Source organism: Ursus americanus, chromosome 6 (genome assembly GCF_024610735.1).
Source record: "Ursus americanus isolate L20-20 chromosome 6, mUrsAme1.1.p, whole genome shotgun sequence".
NCBI lineage: Eukaryota > Metazoa > Chordata > Mammalia > Carnivora > Ursidae > Ursus > Ursus americanus.
In genome coordinates this window covers 26,149,845-26,165,449 of record NC_142132.1, presented here as the reverse complement: position 1 = coordinate 26,165,449, position 15,605 = coordinate 26,149,845, and the positions used below count along the sequence as shown (strand labels likewise).

General features: G+C 51.7%; 1 protein-coding gene across 5 annotated transcripts; it reads left to right on the top strand.

The window, feature by feature from the left end:
• The first annotated feature begins 1,091 nt into the window (after positions 1–1,091).
• On the top strand, positions 1,092–15,423 carry PPRC1 (PPARG related coactivator 1). 5 transcript variants are annotated; one of them, XM_045802962.2, is made up of 14 exons: positions 1,092–1,267; positions 5,062–5,250; positions 5,820–5,966; positions 6,084–6,185; positions 6,300–9,198; positions 9,504–9,557; positions 10,400–10,457; positions 11,217–11,287; positions 12,247–12,970; positions 13,922–14,065; positions 14,176–14,242; positions 14,361–14,482; positions 14,728–14,879; positions 15,171–15,423. In XM_045802962.2, exons 1-14 carry the CDS (start codon positions 1,133–1,135, stop codon positions 15,272–15,274), a joined length of 4,968 nt encoding a protein of 1,655 aa, XP_045658918.1. In that variant the 5' UTR covers positions 1,092–1,132; the 3' UTR covers positions 15,275–15,423. The 5 variants fall into 5 exon arrangements, with proteins under 5 accessions (XP_045658918.1, XP_045658917.1, XP_045658916.1 ...); XM_045802961.2 differs by having other exon boundaries at positions 1,092–1,285; positions 6,084–6,176; XM_045802960.2 differs by having other exon boundaries at positions 1,092–1,285; positions 11,220–11,287.
• The last annotated feature ends 182 nt before the right edge of the window (positions 15,424–15,605 follow it).

The following is a 15,605-nucleotide window of genomic DNA, read 5'->3' as shown; positions in this document are numbered from 1 at the left end:
AATAGAAAACTTTTTTAAAAATAAGAAAATGATAGGAAGGAGCTTCTAAAAGGCAAATGAATGACTAGCAGTGATAGTGATGGACGGTGGAAATATAGAGAGGGATCATGGTTGGTTGGGATGATCAGAAAAGCTTTCCTGGATAAAAGAGGGCATGAAAGATGTTTCCAAGTTAGAATATTCCAAACAGAAAAACAAAGGCAGGAGAACACCAGTTGTCCTTGTAGGACAGCAAGATGATGTGCAACAGCAGGAAATACCTTTGGTAATGAGGTGCCAATGTGGGTTTCTGAGTAGCCCAGAGAGGCCCCAAGAATGTGGTGTTTTAAGATTAAACTCTACAAACTGCCATTTATAAGATAAATTACTAGTAGATATGTAATGTGCAACATTACATAGCTAATACTGCTGTATGATATATAGGAAAGTTGTTAAAGAGTAAATTTCATCACAAGGAGAAAAAAAAATTTATTTTACCTATGTGAAGATGGGTTAGCTGAACCTATTTATGGTGCTAATCATTTCACAGCACATGTAAATCAAACAATCATGTTATATGCCTGAAACTTACACAGTGGTGTATATCAATTATTTCCTAATGAAACTATAAATAAAAGAAGATTAAACTATAACAACTAAAAAAGATTAAACTAGCAGTAGTGGCGCAGTATGAGATTAGGTGAAGGTTAGCTCCCAGAGCGCGGGTGCCCACTAGGGGGTGCTGATTCAAAGCATAGGCCCACTTGGATTTTCTGGTAAAAGGAAAGTACCGCATTATAGAAGGTCAGATAAAGAGGGCGTTTGGACAGTTGGACAAATTAGGAAAATAAAGAGATGAGTAAATGTTAACCCTCCCCTTACTATCTCGCGCTCCCCAACCCATAGAACACAAAACTATGCATAACAGTATGACTGTAGCACGTGCCGCTACGGCTCCGCTTAAAGCAACTACTATTCCCAGGCTCCGTTGCGAGGCCAGGGACCTCTTCCCAGGTGCGAGTGGGTCTCGCCGCAAGGCCTTTTGGGATCCGTAGTCTTGCAGTGTCTTCCGGGAATTGTAGTTCCTTTCCTACAATCTGCGGGGCGAGGCGGCGCCGGCGACCAGAGCTGCGCTGGGTGTTCAGGGGCCAAGATGGCGGCGCGCCGGGGACGGAGAGACGGAGTCGCGCCGTCTCCGAGTGGGGGCCCCGGCCCCGACCCCGGCGGTGGAGTCCGCGGCAGCAGTTGGGGGAGTCGGAGCCAAATGCCGTATGGGACTGTGGGCTCTGTGAGTGGCGGGGAGCAGGTGAGAGGCTGGCGGTCGGCCCGCGGCTGGCAGCAAAGCGGCGTGTGCCGGGCGGTGACACGTGGACGCTACAGGAAAGGGAGGAAGCGCTTGGGAGGCGATGCCGGCTGCCTGCGGGAGACGGGTTGGGCCGAACCGACCTGGGCTGTTTGCTGGAGGGACGCAGGCAGAGACGGGGGTTCTCATGGCCATTCCTCTGGAACGCCGGAGGGGCATAGCCGGGTGTTGGAAACATGGCCCGTGGTGGGGGGTCAGAGATTCGGACTTGGAATCCAGGGTTAAGACCTCCCTTTAAGGATACCGAGTGGGGGTGCCCCTAGCACCGCGCTGCAGTGCTTTTTCGGAGCCACGTGGGGTGGGGGGAGCAATTTTCCCGGGAGAACTTGTCGGCTTCCCCTCCCCCTCTAGGCGGCTCTGGCACCCACGTGGGTTGGGCTTCTGGTGGGGGGGTGGCCCGCGGGTCCACGTGGGGGCGGGGAGGGGATGTCCACGTGGCTCCCGCTCCAGGCTGCCCGGCATCTCGTGTCGGCGTTGGAGCCGCACTGCTGGGAACTGGGTGTGTCTCAGCTTGTCCCGCCATCTCCGACCGAGTTGGGGGCCCCTGGCCGAGAAGGAAGGTAGGGGCTGCTGGAGTCAACTTTGCTCAGGGTCTTGGAGTAGTCTTTTCTCTCCTGCATTGGTTCACGGCGTCTCGACAGCGGACGGTGAAGGACCTTCCAGATGTGCGGGGCGACAGTTCCCTGCGGATCGTGGAGTGTGTTGGGGAGGGCAGAAGGCTGAGTGAGGTTGAAGGGCTGTGGAGTAAGCTTCTGGTGGCTTCTGTCTGACCGGCTTGTGGTGGGTTGTGAGTCATGGGCATTGGCGTTTTGGTTGCCTGCGGAGCTGCCTCATTTGTGATTCGAGGGGTCTGGGGAGTGTCAACATATGCATGGGACAAGCCTAAGTAAGGGAAAGAGAATCCTTTCTCCCTCCCTTTTTCCTTCAGCCTCTCTTTTGAGGAGGCAGCTAAGGCCTGCTTCTGTGAGCTGACACATACAAATTGAGGTGATCTATATTTAAAGCTCTTTGCAATTTTGCTGGGGATGGGAAAAGTTGGAGGCGATTTAAGAACTATTCCAACACTAGTTGAACATTTATTGGATGATGGTGGCTTCTTCTGTCAGATTCTGTTTCCTTGGTCTTCGTTTCTCCATACTTAGCGTTATCATCTCACTCCTCAGTAGAGGGCTTCTTAAAAGTTGCCACCTAGAGTGGTGGGCAGGGCTTAGTCTGAACTGTTACCTCTTTTAAGCAGTTAAGCTGAGTCCTTGAAAGCTTTTGGGTGTTTTGTTTTGCTTTGGTTTGGTTTTGGTTCTAGGTGGGAATTGGGCTGCAGGCTACCAGGTAATGTTAGTTGCAGCAGACCAATCCAGGCCCTTGCTTCTGAGGCCCTAGCTTGGGAGCTGCTCACCTTTCAAAGGAGAGGCAGGAAGGATCCATGACCCAGCTGTAATCCAATTTTGGTGGTCATCTGGGGTGGGAGAGGGTCTCACGGAGAGATTGTGTTTCCTCTCTCACCTGCCCAAGAAAGGTGGATATGTGGAATCTACTCTTTCAACTGATATTTATTGAGATACTGTGTTCAGACATAAGGGATCCTGGGGTAAACCACACATAGTCCCTGTTCTCTAGGATTGTATGGTTTTATTGGGATAGACAGACAATAAATAATGATGAGTGGGACAAAAGGAAAGTGCAGCATATTTGGGATTATATAATGAGCTAGTAGTCATCTACATTGCAGGGTCTGGGAAAGGACATTTTAAGTTGAGACTTGAAGGCTGTGTATGGTGGGGGAGGGAAGCTTTCATCAGAGGAAATAGTATGGGAAGGTCTTGAAGTGGGAGAGAACATGGCTTATTGAAGAGATGGAGAGACCTGTGTGTCTGATGCATAGAGAGAGAGGCACAGTGGTAAGAAAGGACACAAACTGGAGCAGAAGAGCCTGGTGGGGAAGACCAGGACCCCTGTGAGTCACATTAAGGAGTTTAAATCTAGTGCTAAGAGCAGTAAGATGCCATTGGAGGAGTTTGGGGAGGGTCTCAAAAAGTTATCAGATGTGTATTCTTAATAGTTTGTAGTTGGTTTTGAACCCTGTAGGGACAAGACTGGATGTGAGAAAGCCAGTTGGGAGGTTGCTGAGGTTAGAGATGCGGGTGGCTGGCTCACTTTTAGCCTGGGTTTAGCCTCTAGATGATTTTGGTAGTCTGAGTGCTGTGCTGTTTGGGGATTGAGGGATAGGTGATGTCAGGTGAAGAGGGGGGTACCTGCCTGATGGGGGGTGGTGAGGGGGGTCCCAGAGTTGGGCATTGCCTTAAGATTCTGGCCTAGTGGCTGGGTCAGGTAGGTGGCAGGGCAAGTTGAGATGCAGCCTCCTTGCTCACCCAGGATTGTTTGCTGAGCCAGGTGCCATTCAGCTGCTGGTCGTAATTATAGGATTGTGAAGGTTTGGGAGGAGTTAGTGCCTAAAACCTGCCACCTTTCACATCCTCTCTGGACGTGGCCTCCTAAAATTATCTAGCCTTTTCTCTCTCTGGGCATTGGAACTCCTTAGCTTGGTTAGGAGGGTGGGTATGAGGGTATAGTCACACCTGTTGCTTTTTTTTTTTCTCCCCTGTGGAAGAGGTGCAGAATTTGCCTTTGCTGCAGAAGGGGAGGGAGGAATTGGCTTGTCCTTATTTGTTCCTGTTTTTTGGCCTTCATCATCTGTTTCCTATAGTGGAGATACCCCTGGCTCTGGCCTTGCCAGCCCCATTCTAGCTACTTCTAGCCCTGCCCACGCCCACACTCTTGACAGGTCTGGGCGGGTGGCTCCCTGCCTGACAAGGCTGAAGATGTTGCTAATTTTCAGGCAAGTGGTGGGGTGGGGCTTTTCCATGTACTGAATCAATGAATCAAGCTTTCTCTTTTGTGCTCACGTGGTCGAGGTGGGAGACTTTTCCTTTGGGACTACCGTTGAGAGGTTGAGTGGCACACTGTAGGGCCTTCAAAATAAAAATGTGAATTAAGTGTGAATGTCAACTGTGTATAAGACACTGTGCTGGGCATCATGGATCATCAGGAAGTATAAGCACAGTTTAAACCCTTCCCAGATCCAAGAAGGATATAGGCTAGTATGGTGCAAAGGGTTATTTGCCCCAAAGCTGCTTAATGATGCAAGGAACATAATGATTGCCAGAAAAATGAGTGCTACAGAAACCTGACTGAATTCAGGGGTATGATGAGAGATCAGCGTGGTTTGGGGAAGCCCTAGTTGTCTTGAACAGGGTCGGGTTTGAGCTAAGCAGAGAAGAAAGGCCTGAGTGGGACTTGAGGGAGGTAAGGTGATGGAGCTGAAACTGCCTCCTTGCTGACCGCCTCCCCTTTGGTGAACCCCTCAGACTGTCTCCTCTTACCACTGCCAGCAGACAACGCTTCTAAACAATTTCGTTCTTTTTGATGTTTTTACTCCCTGGTTTAATAATCTTCTGTGGCTCTGACTGTTTCTGGATGGAGTCCAAACTTTTTTTTGCCCAGAAGGTCCTTGAACACTGCCATCCTGACTGGTGCTTTGGCTCGTGAGTTGTACTTCTCTGTGCCCAGCAAGTGCAGAGGTTTGGCTTTGGTGGGACTCCTGCTGAGTCGGGGGCCGTTGGTGGAGGGCTGGGTACCTGGTTTACAGAGCCGATCATACAGCTGCCCCAGAGCTCCCATGCCCTGCAGCCTTCAGGCCCTTATGACCATCCCCTTTGCCCCAGGTGCTGCTACACGAGGAGGGGGATGATTCTGGTTTTGTCAGTCTGTCTCGGCTTGGCCCCTGCCTGAGGGACAAGGACCTGGAGATGGAGGAGCTGATACTGCAGGATGAGACGCTGTTGGGGACCATGCAGAGCTACATGGACGCCTCCCTCATCTCCCTCATCGAGGATTTTGGGAGCCTTGGGGAGGTAAGCTGGGGCTGGGCTTAAATGTCTTCAGGTGGGAGCTTTGTATTGGAGGCTATGGCTCAGTGGCTCTGCTTTCCAGGATCTTGGTTCCTGGACACCCAAACCAAGCCTTGAAGTGTGTTTTTTGTGTCTCAGTGAGAGTTGGGCTGTAGGATGCTAGATGATGTCCCATGTGAGGATGCCGTGTCAGGCTTGAACAATAGTCCAAGGCCTTTCCCCCTGCATGGGCCCCCATCTTACATGTCCAATGGGTTCCAATTTGTTTTGAGTCCAATTCCAGCCTAGCCAAGGGTTGTCTGCTGAGTATCCCACATCTTACCTGAGGGTAGAGGGAGTATATGAAACATAAGCCTATGCCTCAGTTCTGACAGGCCTCTCTTGGCACTAGGGAGATGGGAGATGGCAATGAATGAGATTGGAGCCCATGCTTTCTAGCATTCAGATCTCTCTCTGGCAAATTGAGCTGAACTGAGCCTGGGAGACTGTTTCTTTTGGCGTTGAGTCCTTCTTAGTGGCCAGTAGGTTATTAGGGATGATGGTGGGACCTTCCTGTTGTCTTTCTGGAGCAGAGCAGGTTATCTCTGGAGGACCAGAATGAGGTGTCACTGCTCACAGCTCTGACAGAGATCTTGGACAATGCAGATTCCGAGAACCTATCTCCGTTCGACAGCATTCCTGACTCAGAACTGCTTGTGTCACCTCGGGAGGGCTCCTCTGTGAGTGTGGGACCTTGGGGGGGGGTGTGGTTGGCGCAAAGGTTAGAGCCACGACTGTGGGCCTACTCATATAGTTGTGAAGCACAAACTCATGTCAGGTCTTTTCCTCTTCCTCAGCTGCACAAGCTGCTCACCCTCTCCCGGACACCCCCGGAACGTGACCTCATCACCCCCGTTGACCCACTGGGGCCCAGCACAGGCAGTAGTAGAGTGAGTGGGGTAAGCCTGACCAAGGGAGCCTCAGAGACTCCCAGGAGGGAGGAGGGTGTGGAGACAGGCCTGGAAGAATGTATCCTTGGAGAAAACTTCTTCAGCTTCTCTTCTTTCCTACAGGTTGAGATGTCTCTCTCAGATCCTCCTTGGGACTTCTCCCCACCTTCCTTCTTAGAGACCTCCTCCCCTAAGCTTCCTAGCTGGAGACCCCCAAGATCAAGAGCCCGCCGGGGCCAATCCCCTCCTCCCCAGCAACGAAGTGATGGGGAAGAAGAGGAGGAGGTGGCCAGCTTCAGCGGCCAGATGCTTGCTGGGGAGCTGGACAACTCTGTGAGCAGTATCCCAGACTTCCCCATGCACCTGGCCTGCCCAGAGGAGGAAGATAAAACCGCAGCAGCAGAGATGGCAGTGCAAGCAGCTGGTGACGAGAGCATCTCCTCCTTGAGTGAGCTGGTGCGGGCTATGCATCCATACTGCCTGCCCAACCTCACCCACCTGACGTCATTCGAGGATGAGCTTCAGGATCAGCCGGATGATTTGACACTGCCTGAGGATTGCGTGGTGCTAGAGATTGTGGGCCAGGCAGCCACAGCTGGTAATGACCTGGAGATTCCAGTTGTGGTACGGCAGATCCCTACTGGGCCCCAGCCTGTGCTCCTGGATGACTCGCTAGAAGCCAGTACAGCTTTGAAGCTACTCATGCCTACACTAGAGTCGGAGACAGAGGCTGCTGTGCCCAGGGAAGACCTCTGCCCTGAGAAAGAGGGGTTGTCCGTGGACTCGGAGGAAAAGCTGGAGTCAGTCTGCTTATTGGAGCCCAGGGAGGTCATGGAGCCAGTGATGCCCAAGGGGCCTCAGAACCCACCAGCCAATACAATGCTGAGCTCCCAGAGAGCTCGAAAGGGCAGGAAGAAGAAGAGCAAAGAGCAGCCAGCAGCCTGTGCAGAAGGCTATGCCAGGAGACTGAGGTCATCTTCTCGTGGGCAGTCTACCCTGGCTACAGAGGTGACCTCTCAGGCAGGAAATCTGCCTCAGGAGGAACTGCAAAGAGAGGTTGGACCTCCTCCTAGTAGAGGGAAGCCCCGGGCTTGGGCTCGGGCCTGGGCAGCTGCCTTGGAAAAACCTAGCTCTGGGAGCTTGGAGAGTAGTGCTGGACTAGCTAGTCCTGACAAAGAAGATCCTCTAGACCTTTACTCCAACTTGGTTGACGGCATCCAGGCCAACCCTGTTCAAGCCCACGTCTCCGCTCGAGCTGACCCCATGCCACTTGATTCTGTTGAAGCCGATCCCGTTGAAGTTAATTCTGTTCTAGCTGACCCTGTACCTGTTGATCCTGCATTGGTTGACCTTGCTTCAGCAAACTCAGAACTGGTTGACCCTCTCCCAGCTAACCCAGTACTGATCGACCCAGTCCTGGCTGGCTCAGCAGAAATTGACCCTACAGTGGTTGTTCCCATCTCAGATGACTTGCAACCAGGTGACCCTGTCCCAGCCAACTCAGCACCAGTTGACTCTGTTGCCAATGACGTGGCTCCAGTTGATCCTGTGCTAGTTAAGTCTAGGCCGTCTGATCCCAGACGTGGTGCAGTGTCATCAGTCCAGGGAAGTCCAGCTCCCCAGCTCCTTCTGGAGTCAGAGTCCTTGGACTCTCTAAAGACCGTCATCCCTGAAGTCCAGGAGGTTGTGGGTCCTTTGAAGGTAGAAAGTGGTACCAGTTCCGTACCCCAGGAAGCCAGACCTCGGCCTCTTAGCCTATCAGAGTACCGGCGACGAAGGCAGCAGCGCCAAGCAGAGGCAGAAGAGAGGAGTCCCCAGCCCCCAGCTGGGAAGTGGCCCAGTCTCCCAGAGACCCCCACAGGGCTAGCAGACATCCCTTGTCTTGTCATCCCACCAGCCCCAGCCAAGAAGACAACTCTGCAGAGAAGCCCTGAAGTTCCTCCTGAGGCTTGCTCAGTGCCTGTGGGTCCCAGCCCTGCTTCTCCTAGTCCTGAGCCACCTGCAAGCAAACCTGTGGCCTCAACACCCACTGAGCAGGTGCCATCCCAAGAACTGCCACTACCAGCAAGACCTCCACCTTCTGCTGTGCAGCCCATGCCTCCCACAATGCCCACTGCTTTGCCTTTCCCCCCAGGTGGGCTAGGCATGACACCCATGCTGCCCCTTCCTACAAGTGGACAAGGGATCCCCAGTCTGCCCCCACCACCCTTGCAGCCTCCCAGTCTTTCGATGTCTATGGGGCCAGTGCCACCTGATCCCTATACTCACTATGCTCCTGTGCCACCCTGGCCTTGTTATCCCCCTGTGTCCCCTTCTGGCTATCCTTGCCTGCCCCCCCCACCAACAGTGCCCCTAGTATCTGGTACTCCTGGCACCTATGCTGTGCCCCCCACTTGCAATGTGCCTTGGGTACCCCCTCCAGCCCCAGTCCCACCTTATAGCTCCAGCTGTGCCTATGGGCCCTTGGGATGGGGCCCAGGGCTGCAACACCCTCCATTCTGGCCTACTGTGCCACCACCTCCTTTGCCTCTAGCATCTGTTGGGAGAGCTGCTCCCCCACCCAAGGTGGAGCCCAGTGGCATTCCAGCTGGCCCTTCTGAAAGCGTACTTCCTGGGCCAATGGCTCCTCCCCTCAGTCTTGGGTCAGCTGGCCAGGGAGCTCTGCAGGTAGAGCCCACCAAGGTGGAGGTCAAGTCAGTGCCTGTGTCGCCCCATCTGAAACACAAGGTGTCCTCCCCAGTGCAAAGCCCCCAGATCAAGACTCCACCATGTCTGTCTGCTGAGAGTGTGGCTGTTGAGGAGCCTACATCAGAGAGGCTAAAGCCTGAGACCCAGGAGACAAGGCTCAGGGAGAAGCCCCCCTCTCCTGTTGCCAAGGCTGTTCCCACACCCACACCAAAGCAGAGCACTGTAACTAAGCTGCCTGCTGTCCACCCAGCCCGTCTAAGGAAACTCTCCTTCCTGCCTACCCCACGTGCTCAAGGTCCTGAGGATGTGGTACAGGCTTTCATCAGTGAGATTGGTAAGTGCCACACAGTTTAGTTGATGTGAATGAAGGGCATGGGGTCTGGATGGTGAGTGTTCTCCATAGAACAGGACAAACCACCTTGGCGGGGCTGGGCTTTGTGGCTTTGTTTGGAGGGTCGTTTGTTTGGAGTGTTCTTGAGGTAGAGCTCTGGGTTTGTTTGATTCCTTCCTGCTTTGTGTTGCTGCCTTTGTTTATTTAGTACAGTGGGCAGGGGGAGCATAAAGGGAGAAGCGAGGTGATTTGGGAATTCTAGGACCTGAGTACTTCCGTTTCCTATCCTGTGTTGTGTGCTTCCACAGGAATTGAGGCATCAGACCTGTCCAGTCTGCTGGAGCAGTTTGAGAAATCCGAAGGTGAGGAATCTGGGTTGCTATGCTGAACCCCTTTCTGTTGCTATTTTCTTTGGGCCCAGCCCTGTAGTTGCTTAGATGGAAGGAAGGGAGTGGTGGAGGGGCAGACTCAGAGAATCAGTCTCATTCTGATAGGAATGGAGAGACAAGATTGACCTACAGTACAACCTAAGCCAGGGAGAGGTTGGTGGTACAGCATGGCAAGAACTATAAAGAGTAGATGAATATGGAGATCTAAGAGGGTTGGGTTGGTTGCGGACATTTTTCTAGAGGGTAGTAGCTCTCAAGCTGGGCCTTGAAAGATAGGATGGTGTGTGTGGTGAGTAAAGGCAGAGGTATAGGAAGGAGTGTGTGTGGTGTGTTCAGAAGGCAAGGGATAGCTCAGCTTTCTCAGTACAAAGCAAGGACCTAGGTACTGTGGAGGGTATTGTGTCCTGTTCTCAAGGACCTTATGGTCTAACTGGGGAGGAAAATTACAGAAATGACTCCTGAATTAGTAACAAGTATCTATAGTTCAAGGAAAAATATAAAATACGATAAGTGTAGAACAAAGAGACCACAAGTCCAGGAAGTTAGTTAGGCCACGTAGAACCTTACATGCTAGGCTTAGAAGTTTGGGCTCTGTCTCAGATTCAGTGAGTAATTAACAGATGTCTCTAAGCAGAGATATGATTAAAAATAGTAGCAGCATACCCACTAGAAGAGAATGGGGCTCTCTGGGGAGAACCCAGTGAAATATGTAGGTGAAGTGGATTTTCCTTCTTTGGGTCTCAAAGCCAGACCTTCTGCACCTCCTCAATCTGGAACATCTGGTTGGCCTTTTAACTAATTTGGTTTCTTTGCAGCCAAAAAGGAGTGCCCTCCCCCGGCTCCTGCTGACAGCCTGGCTGTAGGAAACTCAGGGTGAGTATGGAGACATATAAGCGAGTTACCCTACAGCTGTTGGTCAGCAGCCGGCCGGCGCTTCAGGACCGTCAACTGAATGCCTCTGTTGCAGGGACTTTTAGTTAGCTTTAGAGTCCCTGTTTCCCTCTGCCCCACTCAGCCCATCACTACAGGACACTGTCTTGGGTGGTGAGATAGGAGGATGTGTACCATCCTCTGCTGATGCCAGTCTGGGATTCCACACGTCCTAGAGGTGCTTTTTATCTTCTGGCAAATTGTGCCTTTGGGGATTTCTTTCCTTTCTTTAACAAACTTTAAGCTTGCTCGACACTGGTGATGGTATAAGATCAAGTGGGGAAGATGTTCATGGCTAGGGCTCTCCTGACTCCTTGGAGGAGGCACCCAGGATGTCCTTGTTCCCCAGTCTTCCAGCACTGAGAGGCCTTTTTTCATTTATCATGTTCATGCTACCCTATCCTGTTCTGCCAGGCATGTTCCCATCCACATTGATTTTGGGTTGTTTTGAGCTAGGTAGGCAAGGCTCCTGGCTTAAAGGAAGTGGGGGGTATTCAAGGTCGTAGCCAGCCTGAATGAGCCAAGTTGAAACCCAACCTACATTTCGGTCACTAAGAGCCCGTTTGTGCTGGAGGAGAGTGATGGGGCAGTTTGTATCCCGTTCTTTTCTGCACACACCCCTCTCCCATTGCTTTGTGAGGAAAACAGATGTACAAGATGTTGAGGAGGCAATGAACCAGGCTTTCCCTTTTCCCCCGCCAGCAGCGTTGACACTCCCCAGGAGAAGAGGCCCTTAGACCGGTTACAAGCCCCAGAACTGGCCAACGTGGCAGGTGGGTTCAGAGTGGGGAACTCTGCCTTTGATTAGTATACAGCAAATGTTTGTGGAGCTCGCCTTGCACCAGGTGTGTGTAGGTGTTGGGAATACAGAGATCTGATCCTCATCCTTGAGGTTCTCGTAGTCCAGGGAGCAGATGTCTAAACCAATGACCATGTTGAGTATCAGAGAGGTTGTATGTTAAAGAAGACTTTGTGGTTTATAGTGGGGTCTGAGATGGGACAGTCAGGGGAGGGTTATATAGAGAAGGTGTAATCCCTGAAGCAGAGGTTTGAGAAAATCACTGATACCAGGCATTCTAGGGAGATGGAACAGCTGGAGTAACTGAAGAAACAAAACCAGCCTGGTATGTTTGGGGGAATTGCGAGTTGTTTGGTTTGGCTGGAGTGTAGTGGCTGATGGGGGTGGTGGGTAGAACTAAAGCAAGAGATAAAGCTACAGTGGTAAGTAGGAGGTCAGATTATGGGAACTTTGAATGGCATGTTAAGTTGTTTGGACTTTATCTTGTGTATTGAAGAAGCAATTGGTTTTGGGGTGCTCCCTCTAGCAGGAATGGAGAAGACAGGGTAGATGGGCGTGAAGCCTGAGGAAGGGGAGAGCATTGGAAGATGATTACATGAGTCTGGGCAAGATGTAGCCCTGAACTCAGGCAGTGCTGGGTGGAGGGCTGGGTCTAAGAATGGAGAGGTGGACAGGAACTGGTCACTAGCTAAGTTTGGGCAGTGAGAGGTTGAGGGGTTCAGGAGTACCCTAGCTGGCTGCGTTTCTGTTGCTTCGTCCCCAGGATGGGAACTTGGGGGAAAGAGTAGTTGCAACAGTGGGAAAAGTGGGGCTGTTGACTATTGTTGGTTACTTTGTGACATGAGGTGGGGGTCTCTGGAGCCTATATACGCAGTGTTTAGAAGTGTAGAATCGGATCTCATCCTGCTATCTCCATCCTCCCTCCCCTCACAGGGCTCACCCCACCAGCTACCCCTCCCCACCAGTTATGGAAGCCCCTGGCTGCTGTCTCACTGCTGGCCAAAGCCAAATCTCCTAAGTCTACCGCCCAGGAGGGAACCCTGAAGCCTGAAGGAGTTACAGAGGCCAAACATCCAGCTGCAACCCGCCTCCAAGAAGGGGTCCATGGCCCTAGTCCAGTCCATGTGGGCTCTGGGGACCATGACTATTGTGTCCGGAGCAGGACTCCCCCCAAAAAGACGCCTGCCCTAGTCATTCCAGAGGTGGGCTCCCGATGGAACGTCAAACGCCATCAGGACATCACCATCAAACCCGTCTTGTCCCTGGGCCCAGTCATCCCCCTGCCCCCACACACAGCTGCCTCCCAGGAGCCACTTGATCACAGGACTAGCAGTGAGCAGGCAGATCCCCCAGCTCCTTGCCTCGCCCCATCTGCCTTGCTGTCCCCTGAGGCCTCGCCTTGCCGGAATGACATGAACACTAGGACTCCCCCTGAGCCCTCAGCCAAGCAGCGGTCAGTGCGCTGTTACCGAAAATCCTGCAGGTCAGCCAGCCCCCCAAGCCGGGGCCGGCAGGGCTGCCGTGGCCGCAGCAGCCGTTCTGTCAGCTCTGGGTCCAACCGGACCAGCGAAGCATCTTCCTCTTCATCCTCATCGTCGTCTTCCTCATCCCGGTCCCGGTCCCGGTCCCTCTCCCCCCCACACAAGAGGTGGCGAAGGTGAGCTCTGATGGCCTGTTAGGTCCTCTTCACTTAGGAAGTCCATGTGCTCTCCTCCAGTTTACTTTGAAAGCTTTTGCATATTGAGTTTGATACTTTCAGGCCCTGAGGCTTCCACTTCTGTCCTTGGCTTTTGTCTTCTCCCCCTTTCTTGAATTATAGAAGGAGGCAAGCTGTGAGAAGGTAGCTTCTGTCCCGTTTGAGTTTGGGGTATCCCTGAGGTCTCCTGCTTCCTCGACTCCTGCTTTGGGGAGATCATTAGGGTTGGATCTCACCCGTGTTTAATCCATCACTTACTTCTGCTGTTTACTTGGTGGGCTGTCGGAAGGTGGGATAGTGGGTTGTTGATGGCAGTTCTTCAAATCATCTGTTGAGGAAAGAGTCTGGACAGTTCCTTTGTTACTATGGTCTCATACATTTTCAAGCAGTACCTTTTTCTCAGTAACAGACCCAAATTTTCCCGCTTAATTCACAAAGAATTCTTGGTTTTGGAATCAGAATGACATCTTGAGAAATGATCTCTACTACAGGTCTAGCAAGTCACCTCCCTTTTACACCATGGTCACAGCACTGCTATGAGACATTTTAGGGGAGCAGGAACCCAGAGACCCAGGCCTGGCACCCCCAGCTAGTTTTAAGACCTAGGGCCCAGCCCTTTATCTCTGAGTCTCCATTTATTTTTCTTCTTACTGATTTGTTAAATATTTTTGTTTTTAATTGCATAATTGAAAATAACTATGATCTGTCCCAAAACACTCTAAAACATTCCAGATTCATCTAAAGTTCATGAGGGCCTCAGTTTGGTCGTCTGTGGAGTTCTAGACCTCTTTTGCTGTGCTTTGCCTTTGGGCCTGAGCTTCCTGACAGGGAGGCAAGGCTGGGGTCAAGGTGAGGTAAGTAGAGTAGATCTGCACCACTCCCAGCATTCCCGCCTGCCCCTTTATCCTCCAGATCCAGTTGCAGTTCCTCTGGACGTTCCCGAAGATGCTCTTCCTCTTCCTCCTCGTCATCTTCATCTTCCTCAACTTCGTCATCCAGTTCCCGAAGCCGGTCTCGCTCCCCATCCCCCCGACGGAGAAGTGACAGGAGGCGGCGGTGAGTATGTGATCAGCGAGTCCGTGCATCTGGGATGCAAATGCCTGAGAGTTCTGAGACTTGCGGTATCTAATGTTTGGGGGGCTGATGGCACCTTCTTCTCATGTCAGGTACAGCTCTTACCGTTCACATGACCATTACCAAAGGCAGAGAGTGCTGCAGAAGGAGCGTGCAATAGTGAGTAGAGGAACTGGTCTTCGGAGGATGGGGCTTGCTCCTGGGCCATGAGCTTGCAGAGTCTTCTACAGTGGTAGCCCTGGGTCATGGTGTGTCAATTTTCCTTGTTCCAACATAGGAGGAGAGAAGAGTGGTCTTCATTGGGAAGATACCTGGCCGCATGACTAGGTCAGAACTGAAACAGAGGTTCTCTGTTTTCGGAGAGATTGAGGAGTGCACAATCCACTTCCGTGTCCAAGGGTAAGCTTGGGCCCTAAGGTCAGAACGTCCTTTCTATCCCATTCATCTACCGTGATGCTTTGTGTTTTCTCCTTGCTCTGGTGTGCTACGCAATGTAGGATGACACCTTCACTCCCACAGTCAGAGGGTTGGCCATTTGGGGAATGAGAAGAACCACCCCAGTCCCTCTGTACCCTGGGAATTATCTCTTCTCCATGGCATGTACTCAGATAGGCATCCTAGCCTTGCCTCATCTTCCTCACCAGTGACAACTACGGCTTCGTCACTTACCGCTATGCTGAGGAGGCATTTGCAGCCATCGAGAGTGGCCACAAGCTGAGGCAGGCAGATGAACAGCCCTTTGATCTCTGCTTCGGGGGTCGTAGGCAGTTCTGCAAGAGAAGCTATTCTGATCTTGGTGAGTGGAAGAGACCCTGAGGCTTTGGTATACTTCATAGTGTCCCCAGAAAGGTTCCCAACCTTTTTGAGAGTGGGCTCTCCTTCATGGAGCTGACTTAATGCTGAATGTGACACACAGAGAACCTAGGGGGTGGGATGAGAGGAGAAATGGGGGCTCTCGTCTTTTTGACTTAAAACCAGGGTGATATTATTTCCATCCATTATTGGGGTGGGAGGAGGCTGGCTATTTGAGGACCCTGTGGTAGGGAAGTGTTGTCAGAGACCTTGATGTCTGTCTCTATTTTTATAGACTCCAACCGCGAAGACTTTGACCCTGCTCCTGTAAAGAGCAAATTTGATTCTCTTGACTTTGACACATTGTTGAAACAGGCCCAGAAGAACCTCAGGAGGTAACCCTGGGCCCTTCTCCCCCTTCCCTTTTTCTTTGGAGGTGTCCAACCTCCTCCACCCCCCTCCCCCACTTTAGGGGAGAGAGCTGCTAGTGAGATGACTGTTTTATAAAGAAATGGAAAAAAGTGAAATAAAAAATGTGTTAAATCAGATTTTTTAAAGGGTTATTCATTTTTTATAACAGGCATCGAAACAAGTTAACTTGCATTCCTATGTTCTGATGGGGCTGAGGGGTTCCCCAGTGTTTGGAAGATCTAAGTCACTATGCAGACTAATAAACACGAACTAGAGAAAATTCCAAGTGCTGTTGTGCTTCTTTTAATGGTGCCAGTGC